This window comes from Chaetura pelagica, unplaced genomic scaffold (genome assembly GCF_000747805.2).
Source record: "Chaetura pelagica isolate M959 unplaced genomic scaffold, ChaPel_1.0 scaffold8, whole genome shotgun sequence".
NCBI lineage: Eukaryota > Metazoa > Chordata > Aves > Apodiformes > Apodidae > Chaetura > Chaetura pelagica.
In genome coordinates this window covers 2,228,785-2,245,418 of record NW_009954544.1, presented here as the reverse complement: position 1 = coordinate 2,245,418, position 16,634 = coordinate 2,228,785, and the positions used below count along the sequence as shown (strand labels likewise).

The window sequence follows — 16,634 nt, the reverse complement described above, 5'->3', positions numbered from 1 at the left end:
ACGGGCCCCTTGGGTGTGCGGAGGGAGGGGGTGGCGGGTTCCTCACGGCGTCGGTCGTGCGGGGATGGGGGCCTGGCCGGGGCGGGAGGAGCTGCGGTTCTTCCTCTGATAGACGCGGGGCCTGTGTTGGGGGTGCGGGCCGGGCTGCGCGTTCCCTGCGCTCGTTAACGCGGGTACGAAGAGGGTTTTAGCCTCAGCCGTTGGTTCGTTGCTGCTTCGAAGCAGGCAAAGCCAGACGCGCGTCTTTATTCTCCAGCCTCTGGCAGCTCTGCAGGTTACAGGTCGTAGCCGTTCTGGGTAGGGCGGCTGTGACATGGAGGTGTGGGAAGGCACCTCCAGCTGAAGGCAGGGAGCTGGGGAACGGCTTTTCTTCCCATGAGCTCACGCTGCAGGGCTGTCCGATGCCGAGAGCCAACGTTGCAGAGGCTGACAGTAGTTGGTAACATTTTTCCAGAGCGCTGTTAGGTTTCCCTTTGTGAAAAAAAAAATAAATATTGTGTTAAGTTTTCTGTGATAACTTGAGGACTGGGCTCATACAGTTCTGTCAGTAGTAATTTAGTGCTTGACAACTGATGGCTTGCAGCAGTAAATAACATTTAATTACGTATTGCGTAAGATTTTATCTTCCATCCACCCTCTGTTACTCTTCGTTTAACTCTGTATGAGATGGTACAGCTTGCAGATGTCGAGTATAAGAGCATCAAGATAAATCATCTTGTCAGAAGAGTGCCTTAGTATTATCCTTAATCTCGAGGAACATGGTGTTGCAAAGTTATTGGCTCATTCTTCACAAAAAAACCTTGATTGGAACCTGTTTGTTACAGACTTTTTGGTTTGCACTGGCATTAAAGTGGCATTCTCTCACGCTTTTCACTTTTTGTTGCAGGTGATGAGCTAATTGTAAAAAAAACTCAATCATCCCAAACCCAAACAAAACCCCTCAAAAAAACCCCCCAAAACTACCCCAAACACACACCCCCAAAGCCATGAAAGAAAAACCAAATCTTATGGGGAAGTTGTAAAGCTTGATAGTTTCAAGTGTAGACGTTGATATATCTTCTCAACTGGAAACCCATGCATCAGTGTTATTTTTGTATTTAATTTAAAGGTGATCATTTCACAGATGTAAGCCTGTGACTGTCAGCTGTGGTTTCAACCACTGCAAACTACAGGAAGAGCCTTGAATGTGATGAAGGCAGGCTGCTAAAAAGAGAGATAGATGTCATAATTCCTATCTGTTGCTTGTGCTTTCTTTATGTCGTCTTAACTCTCATGTGCCTGACACCAGTCTGAGTTAATTCCACTTGCTGGTCTGATATAAAACTTGATTTACCTACCTGAGACCTACTCCAATTTGTTTAGTAGTGGAATTACCTTATTCTGTGAATAAACTGGTGGTGGGGTTGGCATGAGAGCTGGGGAGGTGGATGTGGTATGTGGCAGCTGTATGAAATTTAATTTGCTTGACTGTATCATCTGCCTGCACCCTTCTAGGAACAGAAACAAGAAGCTTGTCAATTAGGCAGTTTATAAGTTAGATTTTATTGTAAAATTTTGAACTTTTTTGAGAATGTTATTTCTATAGTACATATTGTGATGCAAGGAAATGGCTTGACATGTGTGTTGTGCCATCTTCTGAGTCTGTTCTGTCAACAGAAGTGGCTTATCCAGGAAAGAAAATAAGTTACTCAGAATGAAAATCTGTAGCAGACTTCTACCACTCATTATATTAAAATGTGTGAACAATTAATTAGTAAACCAAATAAAGAATATTACAAGGAGAGGGGAGGGATAAGAGGAGCAGATATGTTCATGCATATAGATTTCATGAAATGTGGAAACTAACATTGTTTTTATGTGGATATGGAGTGTCCTTTCTTCGGTCTTAATGGATTGGGTGTTGTTTCATGGATTTTACATGTTTGCTTCTTTTATATTAGAATAGTGGCTTTCCTGAAGGCTGTTCCTGGGGATTTTGATTGCTGAAAATAAACTTTACAAACAGTTATCTCATAATATTCTTGTTTCTTTTTTTTTTTTGTAGGAACTCAGAAGCTTGAGAGTGTTGTGCTTAGTAAAATGAACTTTGAATCTTTTGTGAGAGATCTGCTTCTGGTTCGTCATTACAGAGTTGAAGTTTATAAGAACAAAGCAGGGAGTAAATCTACCAAAGAAAATGACTGGTATTTAGCATACAAGGTACAGTTTTCAACGTCTGTTTATAATTCTGAGAGTAAATAAAATAAACTAAAAATATTGTTCTTTCCTGAGCCCCTCAGCTTGAAGTTTTGGGATTTTGAGGGACTGACATTTGTGGTTTGATGGTAAATTGTGCAGTTTGTTACATATCCCTATATTTTTTCCTGCTCTCAGGCTGAAATACTTTGTTCTCTCTATTTGCCACAAGTTTGAAAATAAAGGAAACCTGAAGTAGTTAATTTTGTGTAGGTGACACATAAAATTTTAATGGTTAAAAAAATAGAGCAGCTGTATGTTTTGTATTAATTGACTGTTCAGTACTTAGTTTTATCAGTTGTCCTTTTTAAAGAAAAAAAAAAGTATGTGTGTATGTACACTTATTTTTCTTTTTCTATAAATGCACTTATATTCCTTTTCTAAATAGGGTTCTCCAGGAAATCTTGCCCAGTTTGAGGAAGTCCTCTTTGCCAACAATGATATGTCAACGGCCATTGGAGTTGTGGGGGTTAAGCTATCTACTGCTGATGGACAAAGAGTAGTAGGAGTGGGGTATGTTGACACTACTCTGAGAAAATTGAGTGTCTGTGAGTTCCCAGATAATGATCAGTTCTCAAACTTTGAAGCTCTACTGGTTCAACTAGGACCGAAGGAGTGTGTGCTACCAGGAGGAGAGACTGCAGGAGAGATGGGAAAACTACGACAAGTAAGAAAACCATTGTGGCTTACAGTTAGACAAAACTTCATCTAAAAAGCTGTATTCTAGCTTATTAGCTACGTTCTGTGATTTGTGGAAAAATGAGGAGCAGTATTTTAACTCAAAGGAATTTTGATTAATACATACAAAACAGATTATTTGTCTGTTGACTGGCATTTTAATCAGCACAAGTTGTTCTAAGGGTAAAGTCTTACCGGTCATTCTCTCTGCAACCTAGCAATAAATAAATATCTTCAGGGTTTGCTTCTGTGTGAGGAACAGTTTCCCCTTAATATTGAAAGAAGTTGGTAACTGAGTGTGTTTGTGGACAACAGGTCATTCAGAGGGGTGGAATCCTGATTACAGAAAGGAAGAAGGCAGATTTCACAACAAAAGATATTGTGCAGGATCTCAATCGCTTGTTAAAATCAAAAAAAGAAGAACAAATGAATAGCGCAGCATTACCAGAGATGGAGAAGCAGGTGAGCACAGAACACTGTTGAGGCAGTGTGTTTCCAGCAGCAGAGTGTTGTTTGCACCTGTTGTGAGCTGATGTCCTCTACCCTCACTGATCCTGTTTTATGCTGGATTCTCACACTTCTGGGAAAATATCTTGTACAACCCATGGTATATTAAGCTACATTCTTTTTGAAGTGTTTAGCAGTTCTGTAAAGCTTGAGTCTGTGTTAAAACTGGATTCCAGGGTCCTGGAAAAAAAAGGAGAAAACCCTTCACTTATCTTTTTAAAGTAGTGAACGCTGGTAAGCAAATAGACTGCACAAGGGGTACTTCCTGTTCATAATCTATCTAGCCTAAGGACTGAAATACAGTGCTTTGATTCTTTTGTATGACAGGAAAATTGCTATTTGAAAACAAAGTAGTTTATGATAATATATTTGTGTGTTATATAATTCAAGCATATGATTTAATGCCTGCATGTGAACTGAGCATGTTTGTTCTTAGGTGCAAATGAGGTAATTTGCTTGAGATAAACAAGTTTTAATTTGTTTTAAAATGCCCATCACTACTGAAGCTCACTGCAGGTGTAAGATGCAGAGTTGTTCTCCCTTAATATGTGATTTCATAATAGGTTAAAATTGTTTGAAGTGTGTTGCAGCAGAACAAGTCAGTCATGCTGCTTCCTCTCTTTTGTGCTGGCACTGGTGTTTGTAAGACTTTGCAGTGAGTCAGAAGAGATCCTTGTTCTGGTGGAAAACTAACCCTGAAACCATGCCCTGAGACAATCCACGATATCTCATTTAACTGCAATAACTTGTTTGGCTTCCTAAGCCAGAAGCATCCTGATAACAGATTTGGAAAGCTGGCAGAGTGTTTGCTTTACATTTTGTTTATCAGATTATGCAGATGTCCAGTTTGTTGTTCTTGCATCTAAGTAGGAAGATGCTGCACTGCCATGGAAAGTCCCTACGAAAATCAAGTCTTGTCAAACAGGATGAGTTTCTCATAGCTCAGCTGGGATTGACATGGATCAAAGTCATCCCTGATAGTAATTTTCCAGGGGCATTTATCAAATACTCCTTGATTCAGCAGCTTTTCTAACTAGAAAGTGATGTGTTTTGTTGTTTGTTTGTTTTTTTAAATTTCAGGTTGCCGTTTCATCTTTGTCAGCCATTATCAAGTTTTTAGAGTTGCTTTCAGATGAGTCTAATTTTGGACAATTTGAACTGACTACTTTTGATCTTAGTCAGTATATGGTTCTAGATAATGCAGCTGTTCAAGCCCTCAATCTTTTTCAGGTAAGAAATGCACGCTCAAATTAGTAACTGTTTTGCAATATACTTAGCTGTTTGGTAAGTAGCCTGATTGCCCTGTTGCAACTCCACAGATCCTGATTATTGGTAGGGAATGAAGCAAAAGTTGTATCTCTTCTCAAGCTTTATGGAGTTGTTCTAGGAAGTTCAACACTGTCTTAGCTACAAGGGATGTAGATCCCTTACAAGTCCTTGCACGTGTTAAGTGTTTTGTGGTAGGAAATACACTACCCTGTCTGTCCTTAGGAGCTGTTGTGAGCTTTTTTGGAGCAAGGGGTTTGCCTTGTAGCCAGAAGCTGTGTTGTTGCCTGTCTGTGTGTGAGGGTTTTTGGGCAGGCACTAAAGCAAGGGCAAAATATTTTGTAATTCGAGTTGCTCTGTGAAGTATGTAGATGAAGTTCTTCTGATGCAGCAGATGCAGCAGATAACATGAAATTGTAGCCTTCCAACTTGGGTGTGCTGAAATAGGTTATTTGCATACATTGTACATTTGTATGTACTTGGTGACACTTTCTTGGATTCATAAGTTTTTCAGATGTAATACTGTCCAGAATACTGAAAATAGGTACATTCACTTTAAAGATTAGATTTTTTTTGATGGGCAGGACCCAAATTTTTTTTTTTGGCTTTACAAACTGGCAGCTATCTGGGTATATATCCACTTTTCTTGATCAAAGATAACCTTCCCCATCACTAGGTATGTTTCTAATGTTGCTGTTAAGTCAGGAGTAGCTTTAGAATAGCCAAACCTTGTTTGCCATGTTCCAGGGACCAGAGTGTAACTGCTTTAATGCCCTGCTGTTTTATTTGCCTTTTTTGATGGGTGCCAAGTTGAATACTGAAAAAGCACTGAGCTATTCCTTCTAGGTAGCAAAGTTGAGTGCTATGCAGTGTGTTAGTAAACTTCTCTAACTTTTTTTTATTTTTCTCTCCAGAGTTCTGTGGAAAATGCTAATACTGCACAGTCTCTAGCTGGTTTACTTAATAAATGCAGAACTCCTCAAGGACAAAGACTAGTTAATCAGTGGATCAAACAACCACTTACGGACAAGAATAGAATTGAAGAAAGGTAACAGTGCTGTGTGTTTGATAGACTTACAGAAGTTGGTAACAAATTTACAGAAGATTCCTTGTTTTTAAGCACAAAATACTACAACCAAGAAATAGTGGTCATGGAGGTTTTTGTGTGGTATCTTGCAACACATTGTAGTTAAAGCAGAAAGTTTTTCCCTGAGTTGCAAACTGAAAGATTACTGTTGAATTCTTACTATATTATTATATAATATAAGAATTCGGATTCTTATTATAATGTTGCTTCTTATATTTATGACATATTAAAGAGCAGGTATGATGTGTTTAGATGGTCAAATGATTCATGCTACAGCTAAGTCAGTGTAGCAAAAACTTCTTAACTATTACACTGGAAATTCTCAAGCTGTATAGTTATATTTTTTATGTCACTTTCAGTTTACCTATGCCAAAAAAACCCCACAAAAATGCTAACAACAAAATCTCCCAGATAATTAAGCAGAATATTTTCATATTTCCGGAAAACATGGCAGTCTTACTACATCTTTTTTTGGCCCTAATATGGGAGGTCTTTTTCTTACTTGCTCTTCCCTCCTACTGCTTGTCACTGTGCATCTGCCCTACCAGTAAACAGCAGTATTGGTCGATCTGAAGCCTAAGAGAATCTGACAAACCTCTGCTTTTAAAATATCTGTTTTTTAAAATTAATGGCAGGTTAAGGCATTGCAAAAATACACGTTAACATGTATGTGACAAAGAGGCCGAAAGACTGAATTTAGCTTTGTTACCTTCTCTAAGGCTTGTATTTCGGATAAGACATAACAGGTATGTCTGTGTATGTTGCTGGGCTTTAGCATAGATCACTACTACTACTACAAAAAGAAGAAATTTTGACTTGGTCACATTTTGATGTCCAAAGAAGTGAAAAGAGTAGTTTTCTCTCTATATTTTTGAGGACTGATTTATTCTGCTTCTCTTTAACGAAGTTTTCTGCTTGTTCTGATAATTTGCAGAGTGGTGCCTAGTAACTCGATCAGAGCATGCTTAGAAATGTTAATGTGATACCTAAATATTTGTCCCCAGGTTTATTGAATGCTGTATGTTATTCTTATGTGTGTTACAAGAGCTTTCATCATTAGTTCTTGATTATGTGCCAAGGATCATCTACTTCTGATGGTTTAGGAGCCTAATACCTAAGCCAACTTTAATTTTGTGGTTGTGTTGGTTGTAAGATTTTGAAAGTTACAACTCCCGTTTGTAGTTTTCTTTTGTCAGAGTCAACATTGGAAGTTTTAACTTTTGTATCAGACTTGTTTGTTCATTACTGTACATCAGAAGTCCTTCAACCTCGGAAGAGAGACGGTGTTTTCTTTCTACACTTGTGGTTAAATTATAGACAGAATGTGTAACTTGACCTGTTTTGTAGATCTTATGATCATCTCTGCATTTTGTGTTGCAATTCTGTATGGTTAATGTTGACTGCATTTAGGAAAAGCTATATTTAAAGGAGGAGTGTAATTTCAGTGGAGTTAAGCTCTTAGTGAAGCTTGTAAAGGTCGGTGTAGCCAAGTGTTACGAGATTGAAAGAGGTCCATTGATGAACTCCTTGTCTTGGCACAGAATCATCACGATTGCAATTTGTTGAAAGTATTTTGTTTTAATCTCTACTTACAGACACTGAAATACTGTAGTATTACTATAGTAATGCTTTTCAGTTTATTCTGCAGCATGGCTAAGCTGGTCTTAGTGCTTCTTGCTTTCAAGTATTACTTTGGTGAATATAATTCTTTCCCTTTGGGATTAGAAAAAAAGTATTTTACTAGTAAACTGCCACCTTCCCCATCTTAATGTTGTTCAGAGTGTGTAGGGTTGTTCTTTTTTTCATCCAAAGGAACAAGCGTTATAAAGAGAAGCTGTGAGGGGGACTGATGAGCTGTACTTGCAGATTCAAGTATCTTTGGAAAGATTTGTGGTTGCCAAGTTGTTTTCTGTATGCTTGACTGTAAATTGTGGCGGTTTTAAGAACTACAAACTGTAACTTAGAGCATATGGATAGTTTGAGAAGGAAATATCTGGACTTAAGTTCCTTTACTGTTTGCAGAAGATCAGAGCTTTCTTTGTTGTCAAGGTGAGTTACTGATCATTTTGTAGTTTGAAGTACATTGCGTTAAAACATCTTGTTTAACACTAACCAGTGCAAAATTAATATCAAACTAGGCTAAACTACCCAGGCTGGACTGATATTAGATGACAGTGTCTTGGAGTAAGCCTGTTGTTTTGCTTTTTCGGCAGTTATTTAACTTAACTTTCACTCCAGTAGCATTGAATTGGATGTCTGACTGTTCATGTAAAAAAACTTAGACTCTTGCAACGCTTGGCTAAGACCTCTAGGTGGTGCAAGTCATCTTCGGGAGCCGAATGGATGATCTTTCACTAGTTTATAACCTACAATGCGTTGTTAATGTTTGTGGATAAATAGAGCACACTATTATGTCACTAGTCTATATTAAGCATAGATATAGTAACAACACAAATTAATGTACATAGTACGTATGCTTAGATAAAATAAGGTTTATTTTCTGGGACAGCTCCTAATGAGAGCTAAGAATACAGGGGTTCCTGGTACTTGTCTGTCTTGAAAGATGTGGAGTTCTGCCCATGTCTGGCTGGTTTGCCTTCATAAAAAAATAATTATTAGTCATAGGTATAAAAGATACAGCCCTAATTCTTCTATGTGGTGTGTTCAGAAGGCAAGTACAGGAGGTTCTTGCTCCTTGCATTATAGTCAGCATATTTCTGAAATGAAAGTGTAGTTGCAGAGACAGAAAGTGCAGATACATCTGTTAATTACATAGCACAATTGACTGTAATGTAGCAAGAAACTTCAGTATGTAATACTTGTTTCTCAGACACTAGGAAGTCTGAGAAATGTGGCAGAATGTACAATAGTGCTTGTTAGGCCCTGAGAAAGGAACACATGCTGATTTTTTTTATTTTTTTTTTTTTCCTATTTTTCAGGGAAACTGATGCTTATGCACAGCACAAATAGAAAGCTTCAGTGGATTTTTTTTGTTTATGCATACAAACTGCTTAGATGTTTGTGTCCTGTAGTAGAAAAGATGCAGGAATCTCAGTTCCAGAGAAGTTACAGGCTGTACACTAACTTGACTTGTACTGATTCAAGCTTGTTTTGAGCTTGTCTCTTGTGTTCCTAAATACTGTGGTGCATGGGGGTTAAATTCTAGAAAGCAGACCTGACTGGCAGAGTCAGATTGCAATAGATTTAGGAAGCTTGAGTTGAATAAATGGCTAACAGGGTAAGGATTTCCAGGTTTGTAGAACATTGTCATGAATCAGTCTTGAATGACAATTAAAGTAGCAGCTTGTTTAAATTTTTTTTTTAAAAGTGACTTGTTGCTACCAGTGTAGGCAGGCCTTTACAGTGCTTTATTTAGTATTAAGTTATTCTAAGATATGCTTTCTCTAACAGATAATTGGAGAGACAGGGTGGGATAATGCATATGGGGTAGCTTGGAAGCTGTGTGACTGGCAGCTGATCTCATGTGCCGACTAGGACACAGCATGGATGAGAAAGGGCCAGGTGAAAGGTAGTCTGTGTGAGTTGCAGGCCTGTGATCTCTCGGGTCATGGAAATGTTATTGTGCAACTGGAGTGCTGTAGTGCATGTTCTTCATGAAGGCCAGACAGGGAAGATGAAGGTGTTCTGTATCTGCACAGATACAGCTGAAATGTGCAGAGCTCTAGATTTTCACTATGTTTTGTTCTTTTCTAATCTGCAAGCTGTCCCTGCAAAGTGTTGCAGATAGGCTTTGCTTCTTCTGTTATTGTGGGTAACAGGTCTAGAAAGACCTTCAGTACTTTTCCAAGTACAGGTCAGTGCTTCTCCACAGCAAGACTGATTTCAGGCAGGTAAATTAGTAGGCGGTGGCCTGTGTCCTCAGTAAGGGAGGGGGGAATGTGACCAACTTGGAGGTTTGTCTAAATGGCTTAATTAAAATGCACTTTAAATGCTGGGAGTGCCCCTAATGCCTGTAAAGGAGCTTTGGAAATACAGGTTAAATCTGAACTGGTTTGGAAGACTGAAATGTGATTTGTTACTGTAATGCAGATTATGATGCAATAAGTATTTTGCATGAAAGAAGTTGTCATTCCAGTGACATGAAAGTAGTCTTGGCATCCCAGTAAGCCTCTAGAAATGTTAGAAAAATGTGACCTTTGTCATTCCAAAATATATTTTTTAAGTGCCCCAGAGAAATGTTTGGAACTTGAAGCTCTCAATGCTTCTTTAACCCTCTCACCTCATCTATGCGAAGTATTTTCAGAACGACTGTATCACCTTATTTTCCCTTTGCTTTGTTTGTAAAACTGAAGTTGACATTCAGTGCTGTCTAGAAATATTAAACAAAAACAAAAGCTCTGCCAGTCTAGCACATGGCAGACAGGCGGCCACACCTTAAGGAAGGAATTTCCATCAAAACCCAGGTGCTTGAAACCCATTACAAAGTTTAGATTCTTGTATTGCAAGAGACTTCTTTTTAGTTTTCTTGTTTGAGGAGAGAACAGGAGCATGTAAATAAGAGCTGAAAAACTTAACCCTGAAAGAAGACTCCTTCCGTGACACCACATTCATGTGAGAAATGGCTAAAAGCTGTTTATATTCTGCATGTTATCCAAGTAATTTGTATTCTAGGTCAAGGATCAGCAATCACTGTTGCAAATCTGTAAATTATAGGTGGCATCAGCAGTGCAGCACTGGAGCAGGTAGTCATAGTATCTCCTAGATGGTACTTTCAGCTCGCCCACTTCATCCTGACAGGTCCTCACTGGTGCAAAATAAATAGGACTAAGCTTTTAATCAGTTTATTTCGCAGCTGCATTTTGAGGCTTAACAGAAATTAAAATTAAACTAAAATTTTGTTGGAACTGTCAGGTTTTCAGACGTTTGTTTAAGAAATAATAAAATCGCTGTATGCTTAGGGAATGTGACTCTAGCTGCTATATTGTTCTTTTGTTCTCTGCCTGCCAAAAGGAGGTGGATGGCAATTGCTGCAACAAGTAGTTACATTTTACTGAATCAGTGTTTGATTGTTCAGGATTTTTTAAAAAATCACATCTACAAGTAAAGTTTCTAGTTAAGAGTGAATGTTATACTCTGTGGCCATATGAAAATTTTTACTATGTACATGTGAAAAACTCTCTGCTTTGCCACAGTGTCCTTCGTGGTCACTATTCCTGCTTGACCAACCTGATCTCCTTCAGTGACCAGGTGACCTGCCTAGTGGATGAGGGAAAGACTGTGGATGTTGTCTACTCGGACTTTAATAAAGCCTTTAATTGGCTCCCACAGCATTATCCTAGAGAAGCTAATGGCTCATGGCTTGCACAGGTGCACTCTTTGCTGGGTCAAAAACTGCCTGGATGACTGAGCTCAGAGAATTGTGGTGAACAGATTTAGATCCAGTTGGCAGCCGGTCACAAGTGGTGTTCCCCAGGACTCAGTTTTGGTGCCAGTCTTGTTTAATATCTTTATCAATGATGTGGACAAGGGGATTGAGTACACCCTCATTAAGTTTGCAAATGACACCAAGTTGGGTGATTGGTGTTCATCTGCTCGATGGTAGGAAACTGTCTACAGAGGGACCTGGACAGGCTGAATCAAATGGGCCGAGGTCATTTGTATAAGGTTCAGCAAGACCAAGTGTCGGGTCCTGAACTTGGGCCACAACATGAAATTCTACAGGCTTGGGGAAGAGTGGTTGGAGAGCTGCCTAGAGGAAAAGGGCTTGGGGGTGCTGGTTGACAGCTGGCTGAATATGAGCCAGGTGGCCAAGAAAGCCAACAGCATCTTGGCTTATATCAGAAATAAGAGTGGCCAGCAGGAGTAGGGAAGTCATCCTGTCCCTGTACTTGGCACTGGTGAGGCTGCACCTTGAGTACTCTGTTAAGTTCTGGGCTCCTCATTGCAAGAAGGACATTGAGGTGCTGGGGCGTGTCCAGAGAAGGGCAACAAAGCTGGTGAAGGGTCTAGAGAACAAGTCATATGAGGAGCGGCTGAGGGAACTGGAGTTTTCTAGTTTGGAGAAGAGGAGGCTGAGGGGAGACCTCATCACCCTCTACAACTACCTGAAGGAGGTTGTAGTGAGGTGGGGGTTGGTCTCTTCTGCCAAGTAAGTTGCAATACGACAAGAGGAAACTGTCTCAAGTTGGGCCACGGGAGGTTTAGATTGGATATTAAAAAAAAATAAAATTGTATACTGAAAGAATGGTCAGACACTGGAACTGGCTGCTTGGGGATGTAATAGAGTCACCATGCCTGGGGGTGTTAAAAAAACATGTAGACTTGACAATTCAGGGCATGGTTTAGTTGGCATGAAGGTGTTGGGCTGGTGGTTGGACTTGATGATCTTAGAGGTTTTTTCCAATCTTAATGATTCTGTGATTCTATTTTGAACATTGTGTACCAGAATATGGTGTATTCTCAATGCAAGAACAGTGAACATACTATTTCAACTCAGTTTAATTTATATCCACAAATACTGGAAAGATGACATTTTAGAAAACTGCTAAGGAAGCTCTTGGCAAGATACTTTTGTCTTGACATGTAATGTAACTTCATTTATCGTGTGTAAGGGTTGTGAAAGTCTGTAATGTTTTGTTTGTTCTGAGTTTCTGCTCTATACAGGCTGAATGCAAATGAAGAAATAATTGGTTTTTACGGCAAAGAAATAGAACTTGTTCAGTATGCTCTTAGTCTTCACAAGTTTAAGAGCATTAGAGCTGGAGTGTAATAAACTTCTTAATTTGAATAATGTATGGAAACTTGCAAGGAATAAAACACAGAAAAATTTAAATACCTTTCCTCAGCTGTTTCCAGTCTTTGAAGACCATGAAGTAATGTTTTATATACCAAAATGGTGTATTTAATTAAAAATGAAGACTGGCACAAAACCTCTGCATTATGCTGAGAAGTCTGAGCTGCTTTCCAATTTTGGTTTCTCTGGAAGGCTTTGGGTGGGGCAGTTTCCCTTTATGAAATTTATAAACTTGCCCATGATTGTACTGTACCTGATGAGTTTTTGCTCTGTTGTCTCAGTTGTTCTTTTTTATCATATGAGAAATGGAGGTTTATTTGTAATTCTTAGAAGATGGGCATTGGTTTTCCAGAAGCCTAAAAACTGTTGATGGAACAGGAATGTTCAGAAAAAGTATTGTGAAACTGGTTGTTCTTGACTTTATTTAAATTAGGGTATTTTTGCCTCCACGTCATTGGTGCTTGCTCACACTGGCTGTTTGGAGGTAGGATTTTCTTGGTCATCAGTGATCAGTATTCAACATGAAGGTCTTTTCTTTGTTTTTGACTCTCAAACATCATGCAACGATTTGTGACGCTTGGGTTCTTTCATAATTGGCTGACACTATAACCACTTCAAACAAAAGGTGTAGTCATGCTTCCCTGTCCATGAGCATGGATTGTCACCAGTTCCCTTGTGAATGGCATTGGTACTAGTGTTCATGTAATTGTTCTGTTCATATTTTGATGAGGGAATTTAGCATGCTAAAATAATCAAGGGTGTGATGTTGCATAGTATCTAATCCAGTAAAATAAGGCAGTTGGCAAAACAGGCAATTCCTGTTCCCTTTTCTGACCCTTAGCTCCTGCTACTCGCTTTTTTTTGGTCCCATACCTACAGAGTAATTTTATTTGGCTTGTTCACCTGATGAAAAGAAATCCATGGAAAAGTAAAGAAAGTTGTAATCTAGAATTAAGCGTTTTGCTCCTCTGCAGCTGGTCCATGGCCTTGTATCTTCATAAATGGGAGAAGATTAATATCTTCTTAAATGCAGATGAATAAATATTAAAAACCTGTTATTTCAGATTTAATGATCTGACTTGTCAGTGTTTGCTTTCTCTGGGTATCTGGATGTTTTTAGAGTTTAGGGTAATTACTTTATATTCTGAGTTAGATTACCAAACTTGCTACAGGAGGGTAAATTGGATATCTGCCTGTCCTTGAATTGGAAGTGTTTGAATCTGTGGAATGGACCTTTCCACTACTGTTGTTCAGTAAACGTGCTGCCTTTTTGACAAGTTCACTATGAACGTGCTGCTTGAATATTTTTAGCTCCTACAGAAGACAGACAATGGAAATTTGATGAAGAATAATGTATGCATGAAAATAAATCAAGTCTTTTGTAATATTGAGAAGACAGAAAACATGTATGTGACAAAGTGTTTAGGAGAAACTTAGACAATCTTGTTTTATGAAATAACCTCTTATCACTTGAGGATTCATTGAAGGTAAGAGGCTGTTTAATCTAGCAAGTTTGTGCAGGTTTTAGAAGTGGGAGAAGATTTGCTGTGTAAAACATGTTGAAAATTCAGCTTTGCTGATGGATCTTTTGTGTATTTTTCTTCAGTAAGCATGCATGTTTAAAAGTTTGAAACAGTGTTTATCATTCTGTGAAGTGGCAGGTTGCTGTAAGGTGAGAACTTTCTCTTTTTATCCCAGCTTCTCTTCTGTGGAGCTGTTTAATTTGTTAAGGGTAGTATTTTTGTTATTTCTTAACTGAGAATGAGAAGGAGTGGTGAATCAAATATATATAGTGCTGTTACATAAAACTCTAGTCTGAATGGCAATTCTCAGTAATAATTAAAAAATAAACTTTACTCTTTTGAGAGACATAAGTGAAGATTTGTTTTCTATTTCTATAATTTGCTTAGCTGGCTATTACTGTAAGTGACATACTAATACATTCAGGATGTGGAAAGGGAAACAGAAGACAGATGATTTTGGTTTTGACTGTCATTGATGTGATCATGTAGGTGCACGAAAGCTTCTCTAGAATGTAGACAGGACAATATTTTTGCTTTAAGCATTAGAATGTATTCAGGACCCAACTCTTGTAAAGCAGGGCTGGTCCATGGGATTGTGGAGTTGTCCCAGCTGCGAAGTGAACCATCAGCAGGAGCTGGTAAGAGGGACATGCTGGTTGGCCTCTCTGGGTCCTTGCTGCAGGGGCCTTCTGCCTATTTGAAGAGAAACAGTGGGACCCTGGGCAAGCTGTGGTCATCCCCTGCCTGTAGAAATGCTCCTGTCTGAAGAAATGCTCCTGAAACACAGCCTGCAGCAAGTGGCTCTCAGTCATGTGAAAGGATAAGCGTATGATGGTACCATCAGGAGTGCTGCCCGCCTTGCCTTAGAAATACTTTCTTTCTCCTTCTCTTACTTTTCATTGTGGGGAAATTGTGTGCATGCCTCAGAGCCCTGTGGTTCTTCTGTTTGACATGCTTTTTGGCTTGAGGAAGAAAAACAGAGCGATGCTTGTGTGCTGCTGCTTTTTTTGCATATGTTTTAGAATGGTGCCAGCTACTCCCTTCCCTCAGGGTCTAAAAATATTGCTGGTGCAGCAGACTGCTTTGGGAGCAAGATATAAATTGCATCAAGTGGTGGTACCTTGCTGGTGAGGATAAGACCTGAGATTTTATTTTTCTGCTGAAGATTTTTTTTCTTATTTATCTTGTCTAATCTGCTGGGGTTGGAAATTGTTTTAACACTTGTACAAAAAAAAAAAACACTAATTATTGGTAATCTATTTCAGAATACATAAGACTGCAGTAGGTATCTTTGGGGAAAAAACCCCACATCATATTGGAGTTAACGGTGCTTTTTCTGATAATCTTGTTTTGTTTTTTATTCCGATCTCATTAGTTTGCAGCCTCAGAGTCAGTACATACAGCTTCCAAAGCTTTGCTTCATTGTTACAGAAAAAAAAATATTTTGTGCCTGGTACACCTGATATAGTCTCATGGCTTTCATTTACTATTGCTAGGCTTTGACATAATACTAAAATGGTAAGTGCAGGAATTCATATAGAGAATTCAAAGAGACGTACTTTCCTCATACAGATTAATGTTATATAAATGTAACTGATGCAGAGAAGTAAACACTGACTATTTGGAAGAATGCATTTATTGAATTAAAAATACTTATCTGTAAGTGGACTGTTCTGGGGTTGCAAATATATAGTATTGTTTTCATGGTAGGATGGTTTGGGGACTGATTAGGAAAATTAGGCAGGAGGAATTAGGAAAAGAGGCAGGAGACTTATGTTTGGGTGTTGCTTTCTCATATGTTGTTTAATCTTTCAGGTTGAACATCTGGGAGCCTGATGTGAAGCACTCCTGTCAGTTTCTTAGTAGCACGCTTTGTGTACCCAGTGCTCTGGAAATACATGCAATCTGATTTCTGTGGCTCTTCTAGGGTCTAAGCCTGTCCTTCAAACCTGGAGTTCTGTGTTGCAAGGGACTACTTCAGTAGACCTGCAAGAAGTGGTCATCATATTCATGGCTGTTTCAAGTTACACATTTGAGACTAAAAGACAGTAGTAGATAGTTCAGTCCAAAGACCTACCATCTTATAGTGGAATGAAGGCCAATTTTTGGTGCTAATTACATCCTGAGAGCATTGGATACTTGCCTGGAGATCCCTTGATTTAGTTCGCTTCTGATGTGAAGGAGAAAGTATGACAGGGTGGAGAAGAACAGCAGGTAGCAGTACTACCTCACACTTTTTGGAGTGTCAGTGCAGGTTTCTGCCAGCTTAGAAATCTTCATAGGACTGGCTTGAGGGCATGATTTTCCTAGGCAGTTTAAGCCAACATCAGGGTACAACTGGTTTTGTCCAGAGCTGGTGGAGCTGCTGCAGAGGGAAGGTAGTTTAGGTGAGCGTGGCTGGTAGAAAGCTAACACAGCCACAGCAAACAAAGATACATGTTTAAGGAGGGGGCTACAACTGGGAGCATCACCTTCAGTGTCAGCCTGGTATGTCTGCAGTTGCTTTTTACCAGACTACCAGTTTTAGTTCTGCCATGCTCTGTGGCTGGCCTGTGTGAAGAGCTGGGCAGCTTTCAAGCTGTAC

The 16,634-nt window shown here is 39.2% G+C and overlaps 1 protein-coding gene across 1 annotated transcript in view; it reads left to right on the top strand.

The window, feature by feature from the left end:
• Positions 1–16,634, top strand: part of MSH2 (mutS homolog 2) — a 59,609-nt gene that overhangs the window by 4,374 nt on the left and 38,601 nt on the right. Inside the window, exons 3-7 of the mRNA XM_010004999.1 lie at positions 2,045–2,199; positions 2,624–2,902; positions 3,229–3,375; positions 4,501–4,650; positions 5,601–5,734. Coding sequence (XP_010003301.1) covers positions 2,045–2,199; positions 2,624–2,902; positions 3,229–3,375; positions 4,501–4,650; positions 5,601–5,734 — 865 coding nt within the window. The remainder of the gene's footprint in view (positions 1–2,044; positions 2,200–2,623; positions 2,903–3,228; positions 3,376–4,500; positions 4,651–5,600; positions 5,735–16,634) is intronic.